Raw genomic sequence first — 25,847 nt, 5'->3', positions numbered from 1 at the left:
AAAATACTGACAGCCAATCAGAATCAATCAATCCGGCAGACGCGTGCACGCCAGAATGATATATGCTCATATAAAGGAACCCATGAAAGATGCATGCTATTTTTTCCTCAAGAAGCAGATTTGTGCATTCCTTCTATGAACTGCGGGTGGGGCTTAAACATTTTCCAATACAATTATAAGAATAACTATCCACAAATTACTTTTATTTATACATTTAAATACTTTTGTAAATAAAATTCATGTATTTATTATTATTAATATTATTTACATTTTGAGATAAACTGTTACCTAATATAAAATGGCAAATTTACTATAATCATAAACAGTTTTTCACAAGTTTCTCTGAAACCACTTTCTCTGAATTAAATGAAACTATGTATATCAACTTTCAAAAGTTAAGTTTGTTAACATAAGTAGGCTGCTTGAGCTAACACAATTTTCATTGCTGAGTCTTCATTGCTGTTTCAACACGGGGATAACCAGGGAATAAGTATTTACTGTATGTCCTGATGTCGTAAAGATAACACTGTGGGTGGGACTTTGAGAAATGGACAGATGATCAAGCTTTCCCTCTTTATAGGTGCATTCCAGACTCTTCGTGTTTGATCATTTGAAGTAAGTTCAGCATCTGTTTGTTGGTGTGAGACTTTATAGTTAATCATTATATTTTATTGGAAAAGTCATATAAATTCGGTTTTCATGATTTTACATTTAAATGATTGGAAAAAGAAGAGAAGTTTGTATGTTTTAAGGGTTGCTACTCTAGCAAAGCAAGTCTACTCTGTGGGGTTCCTCAGGGGTCCATACCTGGACCATTATGATTTTTTGTAATTATTTATTGTGGTAAAAAAATAAATAAAAAAACTTAAAAGTAACTAGTCTCAGTCTCACTGACCTGATCACCTGCTTGATGACTTCAGGATTACTAGAAACTTCCTAGCAGTTGTGAGTTGGAGCAGGTTGGAGCTAAACTCTGCCTCTAGTGGGTATTGCACAGTGAAAGAAAATAAAATCTGATGTGTAGATATAGTTTGATAGAAGTGCACAAAAAAATAATTCTAGTTTTCCATCCAAACCTTCTTTTAAAATGAGCAAGTGATTCACATGTGATTCTGTCTGGGATCGAAGACATTTTTAGACAAGATTAGAAATAAGATAAAAGGTTCTCACAATTCAATTATTAATGAACTGTGTCACCATGAGTCCTCGCAGTGCGTTTCCCTTTTCTCAGCTGCTGCTGCTCTCCAGAGAAGTGATTCACATCTTCATACTGACAGTGGGTTGAGTCAGCATTACTACTATGTATAAGCAGAATATATGCATGCACTTTTAGAGAGCATTTGTCACAATTCTAATTTCTCTTTCCATCTTTCTATTTCTATCACTCACTCTCTGGTTGTGATAATCAACTCTATGAATATATGAGATATATGATAATATATAATTGATATATTATATACATTATATATATTTTATATAATTTATATAAAATCATATTAAATAATTGTATTTATTATACAATTAACAAAAGCAAAAAACACTTGCTTGCTAACACTTGCTTGCTCTATTCTTTATTCTTTTTATTTATTATGTAATAATAATAAACCTTGCTATGTGAACTACGTTAAGCGAACGGAGACTTGTTATAGCACTTGCATATCATTGCTCTTTTATTGAATTTGATTGCTTCCATTGTCCTCATTTGTAAGTCTCTCTAAATAAGCATTTGGCTTTTCTGCCTGTCCCTGCATAGTATATGGATTGTCTTATTTTTTATTGTATTTATTTTATTGTGCAAAATAAACTAAACTAAACAAGAGCTCTTTTGTCACCCTCTGGTGGCTGGACACCATTGAAGGTGACTCTCTAGTGAGCAGGGTGGTGCTCTGACACACTGAACTATGCTTCTACAGTATTTCAAAGACCATGACTGTAACATTTAACTGACACAATCAGACAGATTAGAAATTATATCAATCGTGTATTAACAATTATAAATTCTTAACAGAGCAATGCCATTCCTCGAATTTAAGCACATTTTCTTGAACCAAACCAACTATTATACAGTGTACCCAAATAGAGCAATAAATTACATAATAGCAATGTTTAATATCAACATTTCACAACCCCAACCTTTTAAAGCAAAGGAACAGGAAGTATAATTTTTGATTGATTTAACCATTTTGATGAAACGCATCCATTGTGGTATCCAAGATTAGTTTGTTCAGGATGCCTTTCGGATTTTGTTTTGAGCAAACTCTTCAGCCCAGTGCAAAATGTCTGTAACATCTGTGAGTTTGGCTGCTTTTCCTACACCTTTAGCCACATCGGTTGAGCCGTCTGCATTTCCTCCCAAGCGTGCACACACAGAATGAGCCCATTTAAGGGCCGAGCCACTGGCAGAGCCCTAGAAAGAGAGTATGAAGACAATCACATACCTGTGGATGATTATATCATAGCTGTGAGATTTTGTGTGTGCTATACCTTGGGTACTTGGCAGGCACAAAGCACCTTCCCTGACAACTGCAGGTGGGACAACAACATAACCATGGAGTCTGGAGTACTTTTGCTCATCTGGAGCACAGTCTTCATCAGCACCTAAACGAGATCGCATGTATACAAATTGTTTACATTTGACACAAATTCATTCATCAAACATCACCACAAAACTATTTACTTATCGGTAATTACCGATATTGAGTCCGTATGGATCAAGTCCACCACCACAGGTTTATTAGAGTGTTTGACCAGCAGCTCTTTGGCTTTCATGGCAGCCTGGAGCAGAAAATAAAAACAAATAACGTCAACAAAACCTCACAAAGCAGGCGTGACAGGAATGACTACCCAGCATCTCTTTTTCTTGAAGGGATACTCCACCCCAAAATGAAAATTTTGTCATTAATCACTTTCCCCCCATGTCGTTCCAAAACTGTAAAAGCGTTGTTTGTCTTCAGAACACAATTTAAGATATTTTGGATTAAAACCGGGAGGCTTGTAATTGTCCCATAGACTGCCAAGTAAGTTACACTGTCAAAGTCCAGAAAAGTATGAAAAGCATCGTCAGAATAGTCCATCTGCCATCAGTGGTTCAATATTATTCAATTTATTTACTTGGCAGTCTATGGGACAGTCAAAAGCCTCCCAGTTTTCATCCAAAATATCTTAAATTGTGTTCCGAAGATGAACTAAGCTTTTACGGGTTTGGAACAGCACGGGGGTAAGTGATTGATGACAAAATTTTCATTTTGGGGCGGAGTATCCCTTTAACAATGCTTGTGTATAACAATTTTATTTACATTAGTAAATTTAATCAAATTACAAAAACCTAAAATGTAATTAATGTAATTGCATTATCAAAAAATAATTTAAATATAGTAACGTATACATGTAACATGTTATACACAACTCTGGGTATCATAAACCCTATTCAGACAGGACTAGTTTTACAGTGGATCGTTGAAGAAATTTGTCATATTTAGCTATTTTAATCCTGTCTGAATCTGCCATGTCTGTGTTTTTTCCTCATACAACCTCTGTAATAATTAGAGAGCAAATTACCCACTGTTCTTCAGCAAACTCAGTGATCAAAAACTTTATGTTTTTCCTTGTGTATTTTGGCCAACATGGACTACCGTAGATGCTCTTACAATGCACATTTTTTATATGTTTGCCAAGCAAAGAAATAAAAAACAGTAATAATCAAATCAAAGAGCCAAATCACGTAACTTTAACCGTTAAGACTGGCTACTGTAATGGCTACTGTAATATCAGCGTCAGGTAAGATTACACCCCCTTATTCCTGCACTCATTTACATAGTTTTAATTACATATGTACAAAAATTCAAACATAGCTTTCCTACATTTTTGCTAAATTTACATAAGACATATTTACAAATGGGAACACGCCTGTGTGATCTCTACAATGCCCAGATTTACAAAACCCTCACACCTCCATAATAATCATGGAGCATGGAGATGTTAGCCCTGTCCAAATTAGTACATGAAAATGACAGACGTCAGGTGATAAGAATCAAAACTCAAACACAGTTTAGAAAACTAGTCCCATCCGAACAGGGATATAGACTGAATTTTTACCCTATAGATATATCCACCTCTTTGATCTCCAATTTTCTGATGGTGTTGTTGCTAGTCTTCTGCATTGCTTTCAGTCGAGTCTGCAGCTCTCGCCTCTGCCATTGTGGGATAGCTGTGATATCAACTACCTATAATGTATCACACATAGGATTAAGACCAAAGAAATTCATACATCACAAACTGAACCTGCAATGAAGACGATAAGTTATGGAGAGCTACATACATTCATCAGGAGGCCAACTTCTTTAGAGAGCCGCTGTGCTGCTGGTATAGACAGGGAGCTTGCAGCTCCTACCTGGACCGCCAGAGACTCCAACTCTTCTTGCATGTCTTGGGCCGTCTCCCGAGCCTGGATCACAGAAACTGTTAGTATCCCAGAAATCAAACTGGTACGGAAAGCAGATTTTGATTTTCAAACCTTTTTGGCTTCATCTCCAGTAACAGCAAGGATACGGCTAATGCCTTTGACCATCTGTCGCTCAGACACAATAACAAAGTCCTTAATTGCTCCCGTCCTCAATAAATGCCTGATAAAAACAACAATATATTGGTGAATTTGGCTTCAGCTTGGAAATAGCCAAATGTTTTTGTGGTTTGCCCAAAGGACAGGTTACCAACCCTGTTACTGGAGGGCTACCATCCTGCAGAGTTTAATTGCTAACCTAAGGCAAGCACACCTGAACCAGCTAAACAAAAATGTTCTGGACTTTATTGCTTTATTTTTAAAACTACAGGCAGGTTTGTTGGAGCAAAGTTGGAAATGCAGGAAGAAGCTCTCCAGGAATAGGGCTGGCTACCCTTGTTTCCAAAGGGTTCCAGCAGTTTTGGAAGAACCTTACGTGCCACAGCAAAGCTCCACTGAAGCTTGTTCAGTGCTGTTTGAGTTAAGCAGATCTGAAACAGGCATGGCTACGGACACTACTCGCACTGGGTCTGGATACACCTAAAACAAACAACAGATCAAAACTTTAAAGTATGCACATAGCACCAGGAAGGTACTAATAATTAAATCAGGATCCAGTATTGGCAGAGAGTCAATATTAAATGACTTGGATCAGATCAGGGACACTATGAACTTGATCGGGACATCCCTAGATGTTAGGTCTCCAGGAACAGGACTGGACTCCCCATTTTATACCCTGAAAATATATACCTCTAGGGATACAACAATCCAATATTCAATATTGGTCTGATATGGATAGGATTTTTGGTTGAATTGGTTTTGTATTTGCAGTATTGGAAATAAGAAAGTGGTATTGAGCCATCCCCATTTACCTCATCTATTGTTCTCAGACCCGTAATCTGTTTAGCTTTGGACAGGGGGATCTCCTCTACATACACCTTTGCATTTTGACGAATGATGTTCTGGACCAACTCCTCAACTTGCTGTAGCTCAGACACGCTCAGGGAGCCCTTTAAACAAGTAAATACACATGTATTAAATATTTAGGAAATCATTAAATCAGCAAGGTAGCCACCTAGCCATTGTACCTTCACGCTGAAGTCGAAGCGGAGCCGGTTGGCGGTGCAGTGAGACCCTTGCTGGCTAACAGAAGGACCTAGCAACTCTCGCAGAGCAAAGTTTAGCAAGTGTGTGGCTGTGTGCTTGACCATGCAGCCCGTTCGGTTAGCCTAGAGTTGGAAATGCAAAACTTAGTGGAAGCTATCTGCATAATGTATTACCATGGTGTTGGTACTTTTGCCCCTACTACTCCCACCTCATCCAAATGAAGCTGCACTTGGTCTCCAGTTCTCAAAGTCTCTGCTGCTGTTACCTGATGTACCACATAACCCCCAGCCAGACGGACAGACTTTACAGGGAACAGCACATCCTTCAAAGAATAACCACAATGGTGAATCTTGTGCTCATACATAAAAATAAGACCTCTCAGATGGAATGTGATCAGTAACCTGCAGTCCATCCTTGGTGAAGTAGCCCTGATCGTGTGCCTGTCCACCCTGCTCTGCGTAAAAGCTGGTCTGGTCCAGAATCACACCACAGTGCTGACCCACATTCACCTCTGAAACCAGAGACCCATCACAGTAGAGTGCCAGGACTGACGCTCTGCAAGGCTGAAACACTGACAGAGAAAAATGGGTCAGGATCCTCATTCAGTCTTACACGGTGCCCAAACCAGGTGTGATGCCATTAAGTGACAAGCAATAAATTCATATCAATGATAGTTTTTGTTCTAATCACCTGAAATGCTAGCTCACTGGTCCAAATCCTGCTCCACCTAGCTACATATTGCGCTTTATCACTGCGTGGTATGGCTTGGCACAGCTCAGCTCAATTTGGTACTGTACCCAGTGTAAAACCACCCAAAAGTTAACTGTACCGTGCCATACCACACAGTGGAAAAGTGCCAATAGATGCTGCCAGGGTGTTGCTATGCTAAGTGATTTAGCATGTTGTTATACAGTTATTGTTTTGTAACATTGCTATTTGATTGCTAAGGTGTTTTGACTGATTCTTTAATTTAGTGAAGAGGTTGCAGTTGCTATGGTGTTCTGAGTGAAAGTGTGCATGGTGTTTCTTAGCTTACTTCTATGTAATTTCTGAGGTCTTACAAGTGAATTCTAATTTGCTAGTGTGCGGTAACTGAGGTTTTCCGAGTGTATTTTAGTGTGCTGCTGTGCGGTAAATGAGGTGTTCTTAGTGTTTTTTAGTGTGCTGCTGTGCGGTTACTGATGTGTTCCGAGTGTTTTTTAGTGTGCTGCTGTGCGGTAACTGAGGTGTTCCGAGTGTTTTTTAGTGTGCTGCTGCGCGGTTACTGAGGTGTTCCGAGTGTTTTTTAGTGTGCTGCTGCGCGGTAACTGAGGTGTTCCGAGTGTTTTTTAGTGTGCTGCTGCGCGGTTACTGACGTGTTCAGAGTGTTTTTTAGTGTGCTGCTGCGCGGTAACTGAGGTGTTCCGAGTGTTTTTTAGTGTGCTGCTGCGCGGTTACTGAGGTGTTCCGAGTGTTTTTTAGTGTGCTGCTGCGCGGTTACTGAGGTGTTCCGAGTGTTTTTTAGTGTGCTGCTGCGCGGTTACTGAGGTGTTCCGAGTGTTTTTTAGTGTGCTGCTGCGCGGTTACTGAGGTGTTCCGAGTGTTTTTTAGTGTGCTGCTGCGCGGTTACAGAGGTGTTCCGAGTGTTTTTTAGTGTGCTGCTGCGCGGTTACTGAGGTGTTCCGAGTGTTTTTTAGTGTGCTGCTGCGCGGTAACTGAGGTGTTCCGAGTGTTTTTTAGTGTGCTGCTGCGCGGTTACTGAGGTGTTCCGAGTGTTTTTTAGTGTGCTGCTGCGCGGTTACAGAGGTGTTCCGAGTGTTTTTTAGTGTGCTGCTGCGCGGTTACTGACGTGTTCCGAGTGTTTTTTAGTGTGCAGCTGCGCGGTTACTGAGGTGTTCAGAGTGTTTTTTAGTGTGCTGCTGCGCGGTTACTGAAGTGTTCCGAGTGTTTTTTAGTGTGCTGCTGCGCGGTTACAGAGGTGTTCCGAGTGTTTTTTAGTGTGCTGCTGCGCGGTTACTGACGTGTTCCGAGTGTTTTTTAGTGTGCTGCTGCGCGGTTACTGAGGTGTTCCGAGTGTTTTTTAGTGTGCTGCTGTGCGGTTACTGAGGTGTTCCGAGTGTTTTTTAGTGTGCTGCTGCGCGGTTACTGAGGTGTTCCGAGTGTTTTTTAGTGTGCTGCTGCGCGGTTACAGAGGTGTTCCGAGTGTTTTTTAGTGTGCTGCTGCGCGGTTACTGAGGTGTTCCGAGTGTTTTTTAGTGTGCTGCTGCGCGGTTACAGAGGTGTTCCGAGTGTTTTTTTAAATGCTGCTGCGCAGTTACTGAGGTTCTCAGAGTGTTTTTTAGTGTGCTGCTGTGCGTTTACTGAGGTGTCCCGAGTGTTTTTTTGTGTGCTGCTGCGCAGTTACTGAGGTTCTCAGAGTGTTTTTAGTGTGTTGTTGTGTGGTTACTGAGGTCTTCCGAGTGTTTTTAGTCTGTTATTTGCTTCAAGATAAAAAGATTTAGTCTCACGTCTGGACAAGACACAGTTTATAATATTTAACTGCCAGACATTATCTTTTCACCCTCCAGTACCATATTTTCCATCAGTCCCCATACTGTAACAGTATTTTGGGGAGTCGTCCGTGTGAGGAACTCCTTGATTTTGTAGCTCCGCCAGACTATGAAGATCCAGCTGGTCAACCCTATCTTCATCATCCTCCTCTGGCTGAGATTTCAACTGAGAAAAAAAAAAAACCCCGACAAAATTAGATATGTCCCAAAAAACAGAGTTTATTAATAAATGAGCCCATATTCATCCACAAACCAGATATTACATAAAGGAAAGCAAAAGCCCAAGTACCTTCTCATATTCCTCTTCAAACACTGCCATCTCTTTTTTATCAACCATCTTGCCTTTCTCCTCCAGCATCAGGTCAATGAGATCTAGAGGGAAGCCCAGGTTACGATGTAGCGACCAGGCAACTGCAGCTGATAGGAACAACAACACAATGGACACAGAGTGTAAAACAAATATAGAAAAAAACACACAGAGAGAAATATCAGCATATCTGCATATATGAACCTGCACAGATAATAAAGAGGTATAAGAAAATTGAATTACACAGCTTTGCAGGCTTTACCTGGAAAAATGACGAAGTCTTTGTCCATATTGCTGATGGTCCTGTCAATCACCCTCCTGCCCTGCTTCAGTGAGGACAGGAACTGGGCTTCATTCTGATTAATGAGATCCATGATCTAGAGAGGAAGCACAACATTTTGTAGAAAAAAAGTTTAGAAAACACAAAGAAGTATCTGCACTAGCAGCTTTCCTAGACTGAAAAAGTGCAATGATACATTGATATATCATAAGTCATAATTTTAAGCTTAATTTTGAGATTTGAATATATATATATATATATATATATATATATTTTTTTTTTTTAAGTCTCACCAAGGCTACATTTATTCGATCAAAGATAATTCTACAAATTGAATTGAAAAAACACAAATCTGTGTTAAAATGTAATTTATTCCTGTGACGCAAAGCTGAATTTTCAGCATCATTACTGAAGTATTCAATACCACATGAACCACATGATCCTTCAGAAATTATTCAAATATGCCGATTTGCTGCTGAAGACACATTTCCTGTTATTATCAATGTTAAACTCAATGCTGCTTAATAAATTGGCATTTATTCTTTTAAAATTAATAAACACTTGAAGTTTCTCAAAAGACAAAAACAGCACTTATTTGAAATAGAAACCTTTTGTAACATCATACATTTCTTTACTCTCACTTTTTTAAAGAATTTACTAATACATATATCATAAAACATGTAAAACTGTGGTACTTTTTGAACATGCATACCCTCTCAGACTCTGTGTGCAGCTCAGGATAAGAATCTCCCTGAGAAAGAGGAAATATGAAACTCAATGTTAATACACACAATGCAGTGATACAAGTGATAACTTGGTCGTAATCATCTCACCAGTATATGAGCTACAGTAGGCACCAGGCTTGCCAGTGCACCTTCAGGTGCCTGAAGCACTTCTGTAGAAAACCGTACGGCACGTCTCAAAATACGTCTCAGCACCAGCCTATGACAAAGAGCACATTTAGCTTGAATTTTATACTTTAAATGACTCTGCGTACTTTGATGAAGTCGGACTTACTCAGCGCCTGTCATGCCTGGGTAAACTCCATCAGCGATGCACACGCTGAGTGTCCGAATGTGGTCGGCCACGACTCGATAGGCCATGTCAACCTGACCCACATCAGCCTCTCCAGTCCTGCCTTGATATGCAGGAGCCTTAGAGCACTGCATGCACCAACAATAGATGCAATGTGGTTTAGTTTGTATTTAACCTGCAATATTATTCCTGTAAAAGGTTAATGAAGGTTAGAGACCTGGTGGATGGCAGACATTAAAGGTGTGAAAAGATCTGTGTCATAGTTGGAGCGTTTCCCCTGCAGGACGGTCACCAGCCGCTCTAAACCCATCCCAGTATCCACACTGCACTGGGGCAGAGGTCGCAGGCTACCACCCGACTCCCTGCAACACAGAGAGAGACATATTCACTAGTGTGCATCATTAACTAAAAATACAACTATTTGAAAACATTTTGTAGATTTAAATAAAGTTGAAATAAAATATAAATATTAGATGAAAGATTAAAAATAAATAAAATTAAAACTAACAAAAATGACATAAAATGGCAAAAAATGTCAATAAAACCTGAAAAAAATAAAAGCTTATATAAATGGTCGGAAATGAAAATAGTAAATGTTGTCTTGATTTTTTTTAAAGCAAAATAAAATTGAATCATAAACTTATGATTAAAGAATGAACTGATGAATAATAAATAAACTAATAAGAATGAAATAAGCACACAACAAGATTACTAAAAACTGAAAATATAAAAATAAAAATAAAAGCAAATAAATGGAACAGGAAATATCGCCTTGAAGCAAAATAGAAACTACAACTGAACTCAATTTTTAAATAAAATGTAAATAATATATATATATATATTTATATATATATAAAAACCTGAAATTAAAATATATCAAACCTAAGAAGTTATAAAAAAAAACCTAAAATGGCAAAAGCACATAAAAATGAAGTTTAATATAAATAATAAATGAAAAACCTTAATTATATGACGGTAAGAAATATTGCTTTGAACTGAACCAGAACACCATTGCTTCCCCACAGAATATATATATATGAACGATAAAAGACCATAGCTAATGTTTGTAAAGCCTGAAAGAATATTTTAAATAAATTTTAAAATATACAAATAAAACCTAATTCAAAATATGAATAAAAACTAAAATAAATACTAAAATAATGCCCTAACCTGTTATACTGCATGAATACTAGATTCCAAATTTCCACTACATCTGGACTGTCTGCGTTGACCAGTGAGGCGGCGTTCCGATTCCCAACGTGATCGTAGTGTATCTCCGTGCAGGGGCCACACGGACCCGTCTCGCCCATTTCCCAGAAGTTATCCTTCATTCCGAACGGCAACACGTGATCCGGCTGCACTCTGCACGTGAACGTCACAACAATCCAATGAGTCTCCAAAAGAAAACAAATGTGTTTGTCAACTTTGTTTTGCACTTACCCCATGCTGAGCCAGATCTGGCGCGTTTCCTCATCGGCAGGGAGTCCATTCACCTCATCTCCAGAGAAGTACGAGACGTACAAGCGATCTGCGGGAATGCCGTACTCTTCCGTTAAAAGTCGCCAAGCCATTCCACAGGCTTCCACCTGTATTATGAATTATGAATTAATTCAAAAAAATGCACAAGTATTGAGTTCCATCAGAAAACTACATTTGCTTGCATTCTTGGAGGAACAAAATAGTTCTGTAAAAGAGCAGATGTTTTGTGTGAGAATGCAAAGTTTCTCATGGGAACAAAATACTTTTTGCGAGAGAAATGTTTCTCGAGGGAGCGCAATAGTTTTATGAGAAATGCAAAGTCTCTCTTGGGAATGCAATAGATTTGTGAAAGAATGACGAAGCTTCATGGGGGCTTCTCTTTCGCAAGAGAATGCAAAGTTTACTGGGCGAACGCAACAGTTTTAGGCATGAGGCATCCAGATATAATAATTAAGAAAACAAGTGCCTCATTAAATGAACTCAATAATTGGCCAAACCTTGAAGTAATCACCAAATGACCAGTTCCCCAGCATCTCGAAGAAGGTGTGATGGTACACATCTTTCCCCACATCCTCCAGGTCGTTGTGTTTGCCTCCGGCACGGACACACTTCTGACTGTTCACCACCCGCCGGTACGATGCCATCTCACTGCGGGGGTCCGGACAGCCCAGGAGAATGGGTTTGAACTAACAGACAACACACAGACCGTGAGAACCTACCCTTGAAAATATTATTACAGAAGACATGGGATGTTTTGGTAAAGATAATTTATAATTTATAATGTATTTGTCTTAAGTGTCAGTTTTTTCAAAATTGAGATTTATAGATCATCTGAAAAATGAATAAATAAGCTTTCCATTGATGTATGGTTTTAGGATTGGACAATATTTGGCCGAGATACAACTATTTTAAAATCTAGAATTAGAGGGTGCAAAAAAAAAAAAAAAAAAAAGTTCAAAACCATTGAGACACCTTTGAAGCTTTGAAGTTGTCCAGATGAATTCTTAGCAATGCATATTACTAATAAAAAAATAAGGTTTGATATATTTACAGTAGGACATTTACATAATATCTTTACATGAACTTTAGTTAATATCTTAATGATTGCTTGGCATTAAAGAAAAATTATTTTTGATTGTTTGTTTGTTTTTTGGCTACTGCTAAAAATATACTTCAGCGACTTAAGACTGGTTTAGTGGTATTTCTCCCTACATATATAATAGTACTACACGAAACAAGCCCAGAAACACGGTAAAACCGTTGTACTTAGACGTGGTTGTTCGTTATTATGTTGGCCCTATCCTGCAGGTGATGTGATGTTGGTGTGTACCTGGTTCATCCCTGCATTGACGAACAGAAGGCTCGGGTCTCCTCTCGGACGCACGGGCGAGGACGACACAACCCGGTGTTCATAGCCTTCCTTGAAAAAGTCGATAAACTTCCGCCGTACTCTTTTGGAGGTGAATTCTTTATGAGATTGTGGGTAGGACAGAGCCGAGCACCGTCTCACACCAGCAGATAAAACGCATAATTTTGTATTTAAAAGCGCACAGTAGAGCTGTTTCACCAGCCCTATGCGCGCAGCCATCTTGCTGCGTCACAGCGTCAAACAGCAACATCCAATCAGCGACGAGAACGAAACTGAAACTAAACATGACGACGAATATATTCTAAATAAAAAATATAAAACGCAAATATATGACTTCTAATATATATATATATATATATATATATATATATATATATATATATATATAAACACTTCACATTTATATAAATGTTATGCATATAAAAAATGTGATATAGAAGGATTTTTGTTTTTCTAAGCTTTTAAAGCAAATAATGAATCGACCTCAAGTTTATACAGTATCACAGTGTTCAAGCACCCAAGTTATTAAAAATCTTGGTGTCATACCAATTTGAAATCTTGAAAAATATTCACTGCGTCCCTCAACAGGAACATATGTAATGGTCAACATCAACCAAAAATAAATAAGATCAGTAAATTACTTGAAATATTTGACTTCATCAAATGCTGTGTTTATATATATATATATATATATATATATATATATATATATATATATGTGTGTGTATATATATGTGTGTATATATATATATATATGTATGCATGTATATATATATATATATATATATATATATATATATATGAATACATTTTCACATTTTATGACCTTTCAGCAGCCATTATTTCCCTATTCAGTGGTTTATTCTGACATCCTGATTTGAAGCTCAAAAAGCATTTAATATGATTATGTTGACAAGTTGAGCACATTCATATTTTTGTAACTTTTTTCTTTTTTTTGACAAATACAACATAAAAATATATATAATTTATTTTTAATAGAACAGTATAATAGAATAATAATTTAAATAGATTTTCTGTCACTTGTAATCAATTTAATGCATCCTTGTTAAAAATAAATAAAAATTACTGACCCCAAACTTTTCAACAGTAACCCAAGTTTAAATATAAACTACTTTATAAGAAAACAACAACACACAAGTCAAAGTATGTAGTTTATTATTATATAATCACATTTGTTACCAGCCAACTACAAAATTGTAGTAGCTTTTGTTGCTGCATTTCTGCATTATGAAATGTTCCTTCCTTTGACCCTCATGAGAACATGCAAACAAAGTTAAAAAGAGCCAAGTGTCTTTCACTCAAGCACTGCTTTCTGTTAACACTAAGAGCGGTTTTGTGATAACTTTAGGAGATGTGTCCAGTCACCTCACATATTGTTATGCTTCCTCCCTTAACAATCCTCACTTGCTAAAAACAGTCAGCATATTCGCTACAGTAGCAGAGAATACATAAGTAAATAATGCATAAAAACAATTAAGGCACTTGGGCTGTCGGGTTTATTCGGTCAAACAGATGTCCCTTCTTTCGACTCTTCGGCTTCCTGTTGACAGAAATAAAAATGTAAATATTACGGATACATTCCATACGAAATATATGTTTAGCAAAGATTGACAGCCCGACATTTGTGATTGTTTGGAAAGTGTTTCTAATGTACCTTGCCGTCTACTGATTCCTTTAGGTTCTTCACGGTCTCCTTCTCTCTGTCCAGCTCTTCTTGAGTGCTCTTCAGCAGCTGTTGAAGTTTAGTGGCTGCCATGCCGAGGTCTCGCGTCAGCTTCTTCTCTTTCTCCAGTCTCTCCTGGTAGACACATACAAAGCGCACACTGTTAGAGAGCAAAGCTCCTGTATATGCTGGTTTGAACTTGAAGATGTGTTGTGGGAACCTTTAGCTCTTCAGTTGGTGCTTCTCCAGCAGCTTTCAACTCTTCTAACTGAGCCTCGAGATCCCTGACGCACTTCTGAGCCTGAGAGGAGAAACACAATTGTAAATAAAGGATATATAAATAAATTTAAAAAAAAATCTACTTTCCGGTAGTATTCTAAATAAGTTCATTGAAAAATAATAATATAAAAAAAAAAAAAAAATAGTAGTCAAATCTAATTAAAGGGATAGTACACTCAAAACTCCACTGAACATAAACCACATATGCAGTTCGGTGTCAGCTTAATTTATTTAGATGTTGATTTTTTTTTTTTTTTATGAGTTTGAATTAATTTTATTTTAAATTAAGTACTTTAATAAATGGAATATATACTTAAAATAAAATTAATTCAAACTCATAAAAAAGATATCAATATCTAAATGTTAAATTAAACTTAAATTAAATCAAAAAGAAAATCAATAAGAAAAAGAAAAAAAGAACAACCTGAATTAGAGGCCATAACACTAACCAAAATTGTATAAATATAAAAAAAAAAAAAAAAAAATTATATATATATATATATATATATATATATATATAATTTTTTTTTTTTTTTTTTTTTAAATTGAGGTCAATTTAACAAAAACAAACTTATTTAATACAGAAAATTTGACAAATAAATCAAGTTTCAGCCAACATAGAATTAGGTGTAAATAAAATAAAGTAAATCCAAATCAAAATAAACCAAAAATGAAGTTGATCAAACTAAATACTTAAACAAAAACAGATCATTTGATTTAAAATTTTATTTTGGTCTTTTTAGCATTTTTATTGATTTGCTTTTTGTTTAAGTTTAATAGAGTCCTTTATAATATTAAAAGGACTAGCTTTGATATTGTCTTCCAGTGTGAAGAGATCCAAACCGCCCTTTAAAATGTGTCACCTGTTCATAGTTGCTTGCAACCTGCTGTCGAATATCCTCTTCTGTCTGCAGTGTATTTGTTGCCTCCTCCAGCTGTGTTTTCACCTGTAAAGTTAGACATCGGTGAGTATCAGATGTAAGTTTGATCACAGTTACAATCCCCAAAGACGCAGCAGGACACAACCGCACACACATATACACGTGTGCATGTGCATTACTCTTAAACACACACACACACACACACAAAAAAAAAAAAAAAGTATGCCAGAGAGCTGTCTTCAGGCCAGACAGCACATAATACATAGACATGCTACACCCTCCTTCACCAACAGGCTTTTATGAAAGACAAAGAACACGAGATGCACAAAACACACACTGAGAAATGAAAAGAGATGCAGTTAATACACGCACAAGCAGTATTGACCTGAGCTGACTGTGTGCTCTCCTGTTTCTGTACTTGTCGATTCACTTCCTGTAGCTCCTGCCTGACCTGTAACGCACAGTGGTCACTCGAAGTAGAAAGCCACGTGTGCAACCAGAGTCAAACTGATGTTAAACTTACCATCGAAAGTTCTGCTCTCTGTTGCTGAGCCTCCGCTTTGGCTGATACCAGCTGGACCTGAGTTTCTGATAGCAATGCCTTCAGCTGAGAAGAATATAAAGAACGATAACCGAACCATGAAAAACAGCACCTTAAGTAAGACTGAGACTTCTTTTTCTTAAATAATACTTCTTTAAATGTAGCATTAATATAATAAACAACAACAAAAAGGAAAAAGTACAAATAAAAAATCTAAAATTACATTCAGCTAAAAAAAAAAAAAAAAAAAAAAAAAAAAAAAAAGGTACAAACTTGAAATTTAACAAAGAGTTAAAATTACTCCCAAAATAAATCTGATTTTTAATATAAAATCTTCTAAATTCCCTTCAAAATGAACCAAGATCAACCAAAATGGAATTAAATGCAAAAATATCAAAATACTACAGTATTTTAAAAATTATAATTTAATTTTACCTGTTTCATTTCAAATGAAATCAACAAATCAAATGAAAAAGAAATAAAATTGCTTATTTAATATAAAATCTCTTCAAAATACATCAAGAAATGAAAATTTAATTGTGTAAATAAAATGATATTCCTAAAAAAAAATTAACTTTATTAAGTCAATGGTTTTACCTGAGACATCTCTTCTGCGTACGTTTGACTGATGGTAATGGACTCCAGTTGTTTCTCCAGCTGTGCTTCCAAAAGCATCACCTGCCCCTTCAGCTGCAGAGAACAGAGAAACCACAAGTGTTATTAGAAAGAAGACCTCATTTGGTTTTAAAGTCAGAAACCCGAAAATAAGTCCCCAAAACTGAAGAACAGTGCTAAAAGTAGGCATGCACCTGATTCGTGTCCTGTCTTTCCACATTCATCTTCTCTATGGTTTCCTCTAGGACCTTCACCTGATCCAGGGCCTGTGGGAGATCCATATAACTTAAGCACAACTGCATGGATGTAGTAAAAGGTCACACAAATCCAGAATCAGTGTAGGATGTTCTTACCGCCTGTTTTCGATGCTCAGCATCTGCAATCTTTGACTTCCACTCGAGCTCACCGTCCTCCACACTCTTCTGCAGAACTTTCAGCATGCTCTCCTGTATAAAACACAGCATTTAATGACTTTAAGTTATAATAAAGGTAACATGTATAGAATTTAACAATCAATTACATTCTGCTTCCTACAGATAAATAATGAATGTTTTATTCTACAGTTATGGCTTTTATAGACAAAAAGTAAAAACAATTCTAGATCACTTTCATTGTGAAATCAAATGAGGTGTGTGTCACTGTACCGTTTCACTGAGAGTTGATCTGTGCCGTTCACACTCGGCCTGTAGTGACTTCTGGCTCTCCTCTGATAGAGCGAGCTTCTGCTGCAGATCCTGACACGTATGACATATGAACATGAGACATGAGAAGAGGAAAAACCATTGGTTGCAGGTTTGTGTCCGTAGAGAGGATATCTCACCGTCGATTCGGAGCTTGATGCTGTGTGCTGCTGTTCTGCCGGACTCTGCTGACTGTGTGTCAGCGTCATCTGTGCTTCATGCGTGAATGCTTCCAGCCAATTCGACTGCAAAACACATATTTTAAAGTTAAATAACCTATACCTGCTAGAAAACTATTTAAAATTATACTTTTTAAATTCTAACCTGGTGTGTCTCTATGCTGATGTGAGGAAAGAGCTTCTGGAAGGCGTTTCTGGTGTCTGTCTGGAAAGAGCTCAGCTGCTGCTCAGTTTCACTCTATATACACACACACACACACACACACACACACGCGTTTGATCACTAAATTAAATTTAATCATGCCACAAGAAAGTGGTAGTTTTTTGCCAGCTACAGCATTTTGTTGATAATGAACACCCCATTCTTCCTGTTTTTTTGTGTATTTGGTTGATATACAATTGAGTGTGTGTTTATACTGTGTGTGTATCTCAGGGTTACCTGTGCGGCCTTGGCTTGCCTCAGTCTTTCTTCGCTCAGCCTCTCAGCGGCAGCCAGAGCCTCCACCGCGGTATAGTTCTTCTCACGCAGTTCCTGAACACACACCGACACACAACAATTAGTTGTGGATAGAGGTGTAATTTAGAGATGGATGGATGGATTAAGGGATAGAAAGTTAAATTTCAGTTAGATATGTAGAGCTGATGTGAGGGGCATAGATAGATTTTGACAATTGAGTGAGTAGATATGGATATACAGATGGGTTGAGTTGATGTAGACAGACAGGTGGTTAGATAGGGCTGACATAAGATTTAGATGAATGAGATGAGACAAGGATGGGTTGAAATGGAAAGGTTGGAAAGAAAAATATTTTAGTAGATTTAGATGGACAGGCTGGGTAGAAATGGGCGGACACATAGGTAGGTAGATATGGATGAACAACTAGGTACATATAAGCTAGTTGGGTAGATATGGTCAAACAGGATGGGTAGATATTGATAGACCAATAAGTTGAGTAGATATGAATGATAAGGTAGTTAGATATGAATGGAGAGGTAGTTATAGATGGATTATATATATATATATATATATATAAATATACACATACACATACATATATTATATAAACAGTTTGCGTAGATATGTATGGACACATAAGTAGGTGTGGATGGATGAGTAGGTTCATATAGATGTATTCGGTAGATATGGTCAGACAGGATGGATAGATAAGGACTGACAGCTTTGGTAGATATAAACAGCAAAGTAATATTATGGGCAGGTACATATAAATGGACAAGTAGGTAGGTAGAAATGGATATCAAATATGTATATGAGAAATGAATAAGTAGATATGGATGTACAGGTAGGGTAGATTTGGTCAGACAGATTGGTTAGATATGGACCGAGGTAGTTAAGTATGTATGGAAGGATAGAGTAGAGATGGACTCACATTGCTCTTGGCCTTCATTCTCTCCATCTCTTCTTTAAGCTGTTGAAGTTCCTCCTCCAGTGAGATCATGCATGCATCCTTCTCCAGACTGACAGCACAAAACCAAATGTCATTATCAGAAGCATAAATGGAAAAAAAGTGGCAAACATCTAAAGGATAAAACTGACAACATTGTTTTACTTACTTCTCAAATGGTGGCTCTGCTTCAACTGTCTGTTGATATAAAATTATAAATCAATTAACATGTATTACACACATGCAAATATTACTAATTTATCAAATGCTCCACTCACACTTTCCATCTTTTCCAACTGGGCCTGTAGGGATGCCACCAAATCCTCTTTTTCTTTTAGACTGGGGGATAGAAAGGAAAAATAAATAAATAAAAAATTGTCTACAAAATATATTTAAAGAGAGCATCAACTGTATTGTGTACCTAGTTTTGAGTTGGTCAATCTCTGCAGTGTATTCCCTCCTTTCAGTGTCGGCCACATTTACCCTGAAAAACAGGTCCATGCTTGAATCACAGACTAGAAAACTGCACATGCACATATACTTGTAGTTCTAGTAACAACAGATGTGACTGATTCCATTTTAATTTGAAGATTAATTGAATTCAACATGAAAGACCATACCTATTCTGAGTTTCCTCAGCCTGCGTTCTCTTTACTGTGTCAAGCTCCTCCTTCAGCTGTTTAAACTCCACCTCTAGTGATGTCAGCTGGTCCTCCCTCTCTTTCAGACTGCAAACAAATACATCAAAATACTCATGTTACCATTAACTTAGTGATTCAATCATATGAATCCAAACAGAGTTTACATTACCTGTTCCTCAACTGTTCGCTCTCTTTCTGTACAGAATCAAAACAGAGATGAGAATGGTATTATTTTTCATTCCGAAAGTTACATGCAGTACAGCATCTAATATTAACCTGGTGTGGGTGCATTGCAAAAGGTAACCATATCAGAGTGTCAAATATCCTGGTTGTACCTGGATCTCAGCCTGTGCTGTTGCTTGTGTCTCCACAGAGGGCTTTTCCTCAGTAACTGTTGTTGTCTGAGACAGCTGTGCTCTCAATATCTCCAGCTCTTCACATCTGTCTTTAAGCTCTGTCTCTGTGGCAAGCATTCGCTCCTGGAGTTCTGTAAACAGAAGTAATTTCCGCCTTAGTTACAAAAACATAAAATGCTACAAATAGAATATTGCTACTTTAAAGGTCTTCTACATCTCACTGTTTCTAACTGGGAACTGAGCCAAAGGAACACTCTTATTCATATTAAATGTAAGAAGATGTATGTGTTTGTGTGTACTGACCGGTGAGAGTCTTGGCTTGCTCTTTTGCTTCATCTACTTGAGCCTGAAAAATGGTGCTGCCTTGCTGAGCTTCACGGAGTTCCTCACTGATGCGATCCAACTTCTTCTGCAGAGCCTGCTGTGCTTCCATATGGGATGCCTAAACACAGGCATATATAGTTCAGCTCAAAGATGTCATACAATACTTAAATCTAAAGCTATTGTACAACCTCATTTGGAATGTATTGTTTTTTCGCCCTTTGTGGAACCTGACAGTCACTGTTCATAATCTACTTTCATTGTGTATGATAAAGCAAGTCATGTTTATTCGGACCAATAAACTGTAAATGATAATACAATCTACATTTTAGTAAGCTATCTGTTTAATATCAAGAATGTATCATTACTAAACATTCATCATGAGGTTTTAACCAAAGGGGTTTTCATTTCGTGCATAGCTAAGCTTAAAAAAATACCCACCCACACACAGATAAACACAAACAGACAAAAGTCCTGAGAGAATTGCAAGGCATCAGAAAGACAGACAGGCATTGCTTTTAAATGATGCGTAGATGGTGAAAATCCTACACAGAATTATCATGGTACAAAGACCACCACCAACTCAAAAAGATGAGATAACAGTAAAGTGTCAGGGGGCAGGGCTTACTTTTGTTTGTGCTAACTGTTCTTCGGCAGCCACCATCTTGGTTTCTAGAGTCTTCCTGCGCTCTTCTTCAGCATGCTGAGCGGCAGTGCGTTCTTTCAGCTCTCGGATGAGACGCACACAGTCCCGACGCAACTTTGCCAACTCTGCATTTTGCCTGTTTGTGTGAAAAACCCACCGATTTACATAAAATAAATGGTTAGATAAGACATTTTACACTTAGAGGCAGGTTAAATGTTAGTTTGGGGTGTATAGATGGTCCAACTCAAAGGTATCTGGTCCCTAGATATGGCTCCTTCTGTTCAGGTTATTGGATGTTCCCCACCCAGTTTGACATCCACCAGTTGCAATTTTTAGTATACATAATTCATGTCACTAGGGGAGTAGAAATAGTTCCTCCAAAGTTCAACACATCATTGTTTACAATGCAATGTTATAAAGGGGACTTCATGTGAAGTACCTGCTTTCTGCTTGGCTAGTGGCTTGGTTGAGGGCATCTCGGAGAATAGAGTTCTCCTGTTGCAGACGGGCCAGCTGAGCATTGGGTCCATTCTCTAACTGTTCTTGCAGGCTTTGGATCTGTGGCCACCCACACAACCAAAACATTCAATAGCCTGCCAACATACCCAGCATTGTGAGAAAGAAAGTGTAAAAGGCTGGTGACCTCTTCTGACCTTGCTGTTGAGCTGTTGTGTCTCCTTGACATGCTCCTGGTAGGAAGCCTGCATACGAGCCTGAAGAGCTGCAATCTCCTGGCCACGGGAGCTCAGCTCAGAGCTCATACGGGTCTCTACGGATGTCATCTTGCTCTTTGCGGAACTCAGCTCCTAAGAGCCAGAGCAATATGAGTTGGAGATACAGTTAACCACCCAGACCCTCAAGGTCAATGTCAAATTTGCAAATAGGACATGTTTTTGAACAATGTTATTTTTGGTCCTAGGACAACATCCCTATCAACCAATCAGAATTTCAAGATAGGGAGGGGATAGGGTCAAAATTAAGGCCTTACAGTTGAGGACAGGGTAATCACAACCAATCTTCTATGTTTTAAAGTAGTTAATAGTTATTGTACAGGGATAATGTAAAGCAGTGGTCACCAATCTCGGTCCTGGAGGGCCGCTGTCCTGCAGAGTTTAGCTCCAACCAGCTCCAACACACCTGTTTGAAAGTCAGTATGGCTAGTGAGATCTTGATTAGCTGGTTCAGGTGTGTTTAGTTGGGGTTGGAGCTAAACTCTTCAGGACAGCGGCCCTCCAGCAGGTGACCCCTGCTGTAAAGACTAGAGTTTGACAGGAACATTGTTCCATCCATCTTCCATAACGCTAGTATTTTGTAGGGTTGTGGGATGCTAGAGCCTGTCTCACAATCTCAACCATCCTAGGCATGTTAACACCTTGGATGGATAGCCAGTCCATCACAGAACTTTGCACCAGGACCAACAAAATATATATATATTTCTTCAACAGTCACTCAAGACCTTGCTCTAAAGCTTGATCTTGAATAGAAACTAGTTTGAACATAATTTTTTTGGCTATGCACACTGGCAGGTGTCACCTTGGTAAGCTCTTTGACACGGGTCTTGGCTACAGCTACATTGCCCTGCTCAGTGGTCAGCTGTTTTTCCTTCTCCTCTAGCTGCTTCTTCAATGCCGCCAATGGGTCACCCTTCTGAGATGCCTGCAAATAAGAAAGAAAGAGATATGTGTGCTAACTAGAAGTATTGGGGTTTGAAGAGGGGTTGATCAGATGTAGATTTTTTACCAGTTGCCAGGAGTCCTTTCCTGCCTTCTTGCTGATGATCTCAAAGAGTTTCTGGGTCTCTGACTCACTGAACGATGCACTATTGAGACTGGAGACCAGATTTTTATATGCTGATGGCTGGGTGACATTGACCGTTTCCACAGAAGCCACTTAAAAGAAATTCAAAATTAGGATGGAGTTATGAGGGTATTGCAAAGAGCGCATCTACTATTACAGCTGTCCTAGATGGATATTTCCAAAGGATACTCACCTGGCTCAGGTTTCTTCTTAGACTTCTTCTTGGTCGGAGCTTCTGTTTTGGGTTCTTCAGCTTTAGGGGGAGCAGCAACATCAGGGGCAACTGCTGCTTTCACTGCCACCTCTGCAACCACTGGCTCCACCTTAACTACAACTTCTGGGACCTCCACAGGTTTGATGGGGGCCGGTTCTACCTTGGCCACCTTCTTCTTTTTCTTCTCCTTGGGGGAAGGAGCCAGTGGAGCCACCACAGCACTTACAGTCGGGGGGACAGGACACTCAACAATCTTAGGAGCTGGTTCAGGTACAACTGGCTTGGGTTTAACTTCAGGTTCAGGCTCAGGAACCGGCACAGGTTCAGGTTGTGGTTCTGGTTCAACTTGGGGTACTGCTTTGGTCTCACTGTTCTCAACCACAGGTTCAAGGATAGGCTCAGGCTCAGATTCTGGAAGGTTCCCATTTGGCTTCTCCTCCTTCTTCTTGGCCTTGTTTTTCTTTTCAGATACCTTTTTCTTCTTGTCTGAGCGCTGGGGTTGGATCTTGCCCGAGTCTTGCCGCTGTTTGGCCAGGGCTTCCTCATAAGAGGTCTCCTTCATTGAAAAAGTTGACACAAGAGTAATGCCAATGGCAGAGAGCACCATGAAGCCACCGAACACCACAATTCCCAGAGTTTGAGGGTCGTAGACATCCATCTTTGCTCAGTCCTGTCCGTTCTAATCCTGATCCTACAAATATGTAAATAAGGACTATTTAATGTTAAGGATGGTTTAATGTTAACAACAACTCCCTAGCATTTCATACAAGTGCCAAGAACCATTTTAAACAATCTTCTTGTTTTTTGGAAGACATAAAAAGCAATGGTAAAATGTATCCTGCATTTCTACATCATAGCATTTGCACTCAGATAAATGCTTCAATCATGAATTTATGTCCAGTTGTAGATGTCTGTAACAAATACATAATTTTATTCAATAATTATTAGAATATTTTCACATGAAAGTTACACTAAAGTGTTGTTACATTGGCCTTTTGGACTTGATACTGCCACCTATATGTGTGGATGCAGCATCAAGAATAAGCAAAAACTTCCAGTTACTGACAAACATATCCTACAAGCATATTTGTCCCCAACAAGACAAGACAAAAGACAAGACAAAATTTCTGCTTGGTTGTGTATTATTCATTTGGCTGGACTTGTATTGAGCTTACATGAAAGAGCAAAAAAGAAGACTAATAATTAAGGAACTATACCAAAACCACATGGTTGCGCAGTGTTGAGTGAAGGGCAGTAAAAAATTATGTCTTACCCTTGAGATGGTGCGAAAAATCTCTTCCTCTTGCAAATTTTGAGAAAAGTTATTTTCAACCATGCCAGCAACTCCATTAAATCTTTCCCACTAGTTCAGATTATGCAACATGCAACTGAGACAAAACTCCTCAACACTCTCTCTCTTACACAGAGGGACATACATTCAGTTTCCAGGACACAGGTCTGTGTGCAGCAGACCACAATAACCTTCCCCCAACCTCAAGTTTGCATAAGCCAGTGCAACTCTTGCCTGGAATTTCTATAGAGGGGGTCTCTAAATGTCTGCCTTTGGCACTCAGGTAAGGGGGAAAGCTGACTGGGCTTACAGCATATAACTTAACATAGGCATTATAAATGTATAAACTTCTTAGTTTTAATAGCCTTAAGCAATGCCTACAAAAGACCCTGTTGTCTGTTGTGGTAGCACAGTGTTGATATCAGATGGTGTTGACAATTGCCATGGTATTTATAAGGAACTTCAAAAAAATGGTTAGTGAAAACTTGTGAAATGTGATTATGAACATCTCAGATTTAGCGGTGATATAAAAAAATATTTATAGAAAAAGTGTAATAAATCCCCCCCCCCCATTACAAAACAAAAGTTTCCATAAAATATCACAATTTTGGATCCACGTGTGACAACCAGCAGAGAAAGGACTTGGCAGACAGGAAATGCAGAGTTCCTATATCCAGGACACATACTCCACATCTGAATGAAGGGGGCTGCTTTCCTATGCCGGACATTAACCCTGTCGGGAACACTGCTGACGTTACATAATAACTGCCGAAGGAATTCCACCTCTTCTGCTCTATTTTCAATAAACAAAATAGGGCTAATATCCCCTAATTTTAATTATTTTATTTTGGTTTTATATTTTTTATTTTATTTCTGCCACTTAAGCCTCACCAATCAAAGGAGAAGATTTTCATGAAGAATAGAATGAGAGGCAATGGGACACTTTGTAAAATGTGAAAGTAAACATGCATTTTGGATTATTACGTGTGAAATGATTAAAGTCTAAACATACTTAAAAGGATATAAAGCATTTTAATATTTTAAATATCAAATGCAAAAGACACAAAGCAAACAATCCCGCTACTCAAAAGGGTACAAAGCCAGTAAGCAAAGCAAAACATATAAAAAGAAAGTCTGACTCTATAAAGTAAATGAAAGCATGCTCTTGCGCAGAAGAAAAACTCTTTGAATCAGATCAAGTTCAAACTACTTGAGAATGCAAATTATTATCAAACACAACTAACCTAAAACAAGGATTATATCAACAACATCACCAGTCAGACTGACAAATTTTAGCCAGAGAACATAACAAGTGCTTTAAGTGGTGAAAAACAGACAGGAGTGATAAAAGCGTGCGCTTACCTGCGGTCAAACTCACAGTGATAAAAGAATCGCCGCTGACTTTTGGAGTCGTGGCACTTTTGGCGAGTTGGCGCAGCGCCCGCCTGTGAAGCCGAGATGCTAACCTCTGATTGGATAAACGCCTGTCAATCAACGCTCTTTAAACCAATCGCGTCACGCGTAGTATCCAAAAGCATTCGGTGGGAAGCGCTGAAGCCTGTGTGAGTTTTCGTTGAGATGTATGATGAAAGTATTTGAAATATATAGATAAAATATCGCATGTAATACTTAAAAAAGCATTATTTAAACATTAAAGACACAAATTCTCTAATATTACCATTTAAAAAGAATGGTATCATACAGAAACACATCAGT

At 38.2% G+C, this 25,847-nt stretch overlaps 2 protein-coding genes across 4 annotated transcripts; both read right to left on the bottom strand.

Annotated features, from left to right (window-relative positions):
* Positions 1-1,961: 1,961 nt before the first annotated feature.
* On the bottom strand, positions 1,962-12,869 carry aars2 (alanyl-tRNA synthetase 2, mitochondrial (putative)). The gene is made up of 22 exons (XM_026198106.1): positions 12,565-12,869; positions 11,732-11,920; positions 11,196-11,341; positions 10,926-11,117; positions 9,973-10,117; positions 9,738-9,883; positions 9,554-9,662; positions 9,433-9,471; positions 8,703-8,817; positions 8,423-8,550; positions 8,155-8,299; positions 6,007-6,176; positions 5,814-5,927; positions 5,587-5,727; positions 5,371-5,508; positions 4,935-5,038; positions 4,514-4,622; positions 4,319-4,444; positions 4,113-4,223; positions 2,692-2,775; positions 2,485-2,598; positions 1,962-2,407 (listed from the first exon to the last, which is right to left on the bottom strand). Exons 1-22 carry the CDS (start codon positions 12,820-12,822, stop codon positions 2,225-2,227), a joined length of 3,006 nt encoding a protein of 1,001 aa, XP_026053891.1. The 5' UTR covers positions 12,823-12,869; the 3' UTR covers positions 1,962-2,224.
* An 893-nt stretch (positions 12,870-13,762) lies between these two features.
* rrbp1b (ribosome binding protein 1b) lies at positions 13,763-25,600 on the bottom strand. Of its 3 annotated transcripts, none has more exons than XM_026198104.1 (28): positions 25,494-25,600; positions 22,820-23,531; positions 22,570-22,718; positions 22,363-22,485; positions 21,483-21,635; positions 21,269-21,387; positions 20,812-20,965; positions 20,166-20,304; positions 19,890-19,993; positions 19,676-19,701; positions 19,486-19,593; positions 19,287-19,349; positions 19,144-19,204; positions 19,035-19,063; positions 18,851-18,938; positions 17,902-17,994; positions 17,608-17,700; positions 17,424-17,528; positions 17,248-17,337; positions 16,957-17,049; positions 16,798-16,869; positions 16,586-16,678; positions 15,971-16,054; positions 15,833-15,898; positions 15,430-15,513; positions 14,508-14,588; positions 14,279-14,422; positions 13,763-14,164 (listed from the first exon to the last, which is right to left on the bottom strand). In XM_026198104.1, the coding sequence occupies exons 2-28, from the start codon at positions 23,496-23,498 to the stop codon at positions 14,129-14,131; spliced, it is 3,129 nt and encodes a 1,042-aa protein (XP_026053889.1). In that variant the 5' UTR covers positions 23,499-23,531; positions 25,494-25,600; the 3' UTR covers positions 13,763-14,128. The 3 variants fall into 3 exon arrangements, with proteins under 3 accessions (XP_026053889.1, XP_026053888.1, XP_026053890.1); XM_026198103.1 differs by having other exon boundaries at positions 19,842-19,993; positions 25,494-25,599; XM_026198105.1 differs by lacking the exon at positions 15,833-15,898 and having other exon boundaries at positions 19,842-19,993.
* Positions 25,601-25,847: the final 247 nt, after the last annotated feature.

The sequence above is a fragment of the Carassius auratus genome, chromosome 22, assembly GCF_003368295.1.
Source record: "Carassius auratus strain Wakin chromosome 22, ASM336829v1, whole genome shotgun sequence".
In the NCBI taxonomy this organism is placed as follows: Eukaryota; Metazoa; Chordata; class Actinopteri; order Cypriniformes; family Cyprinidae; genus Carassius; species Carassius auratus.
Note: the sequence above shows the minus strand (reverse complement) of the source record. Positions and strands in the feature narration are given on the sequence as shown.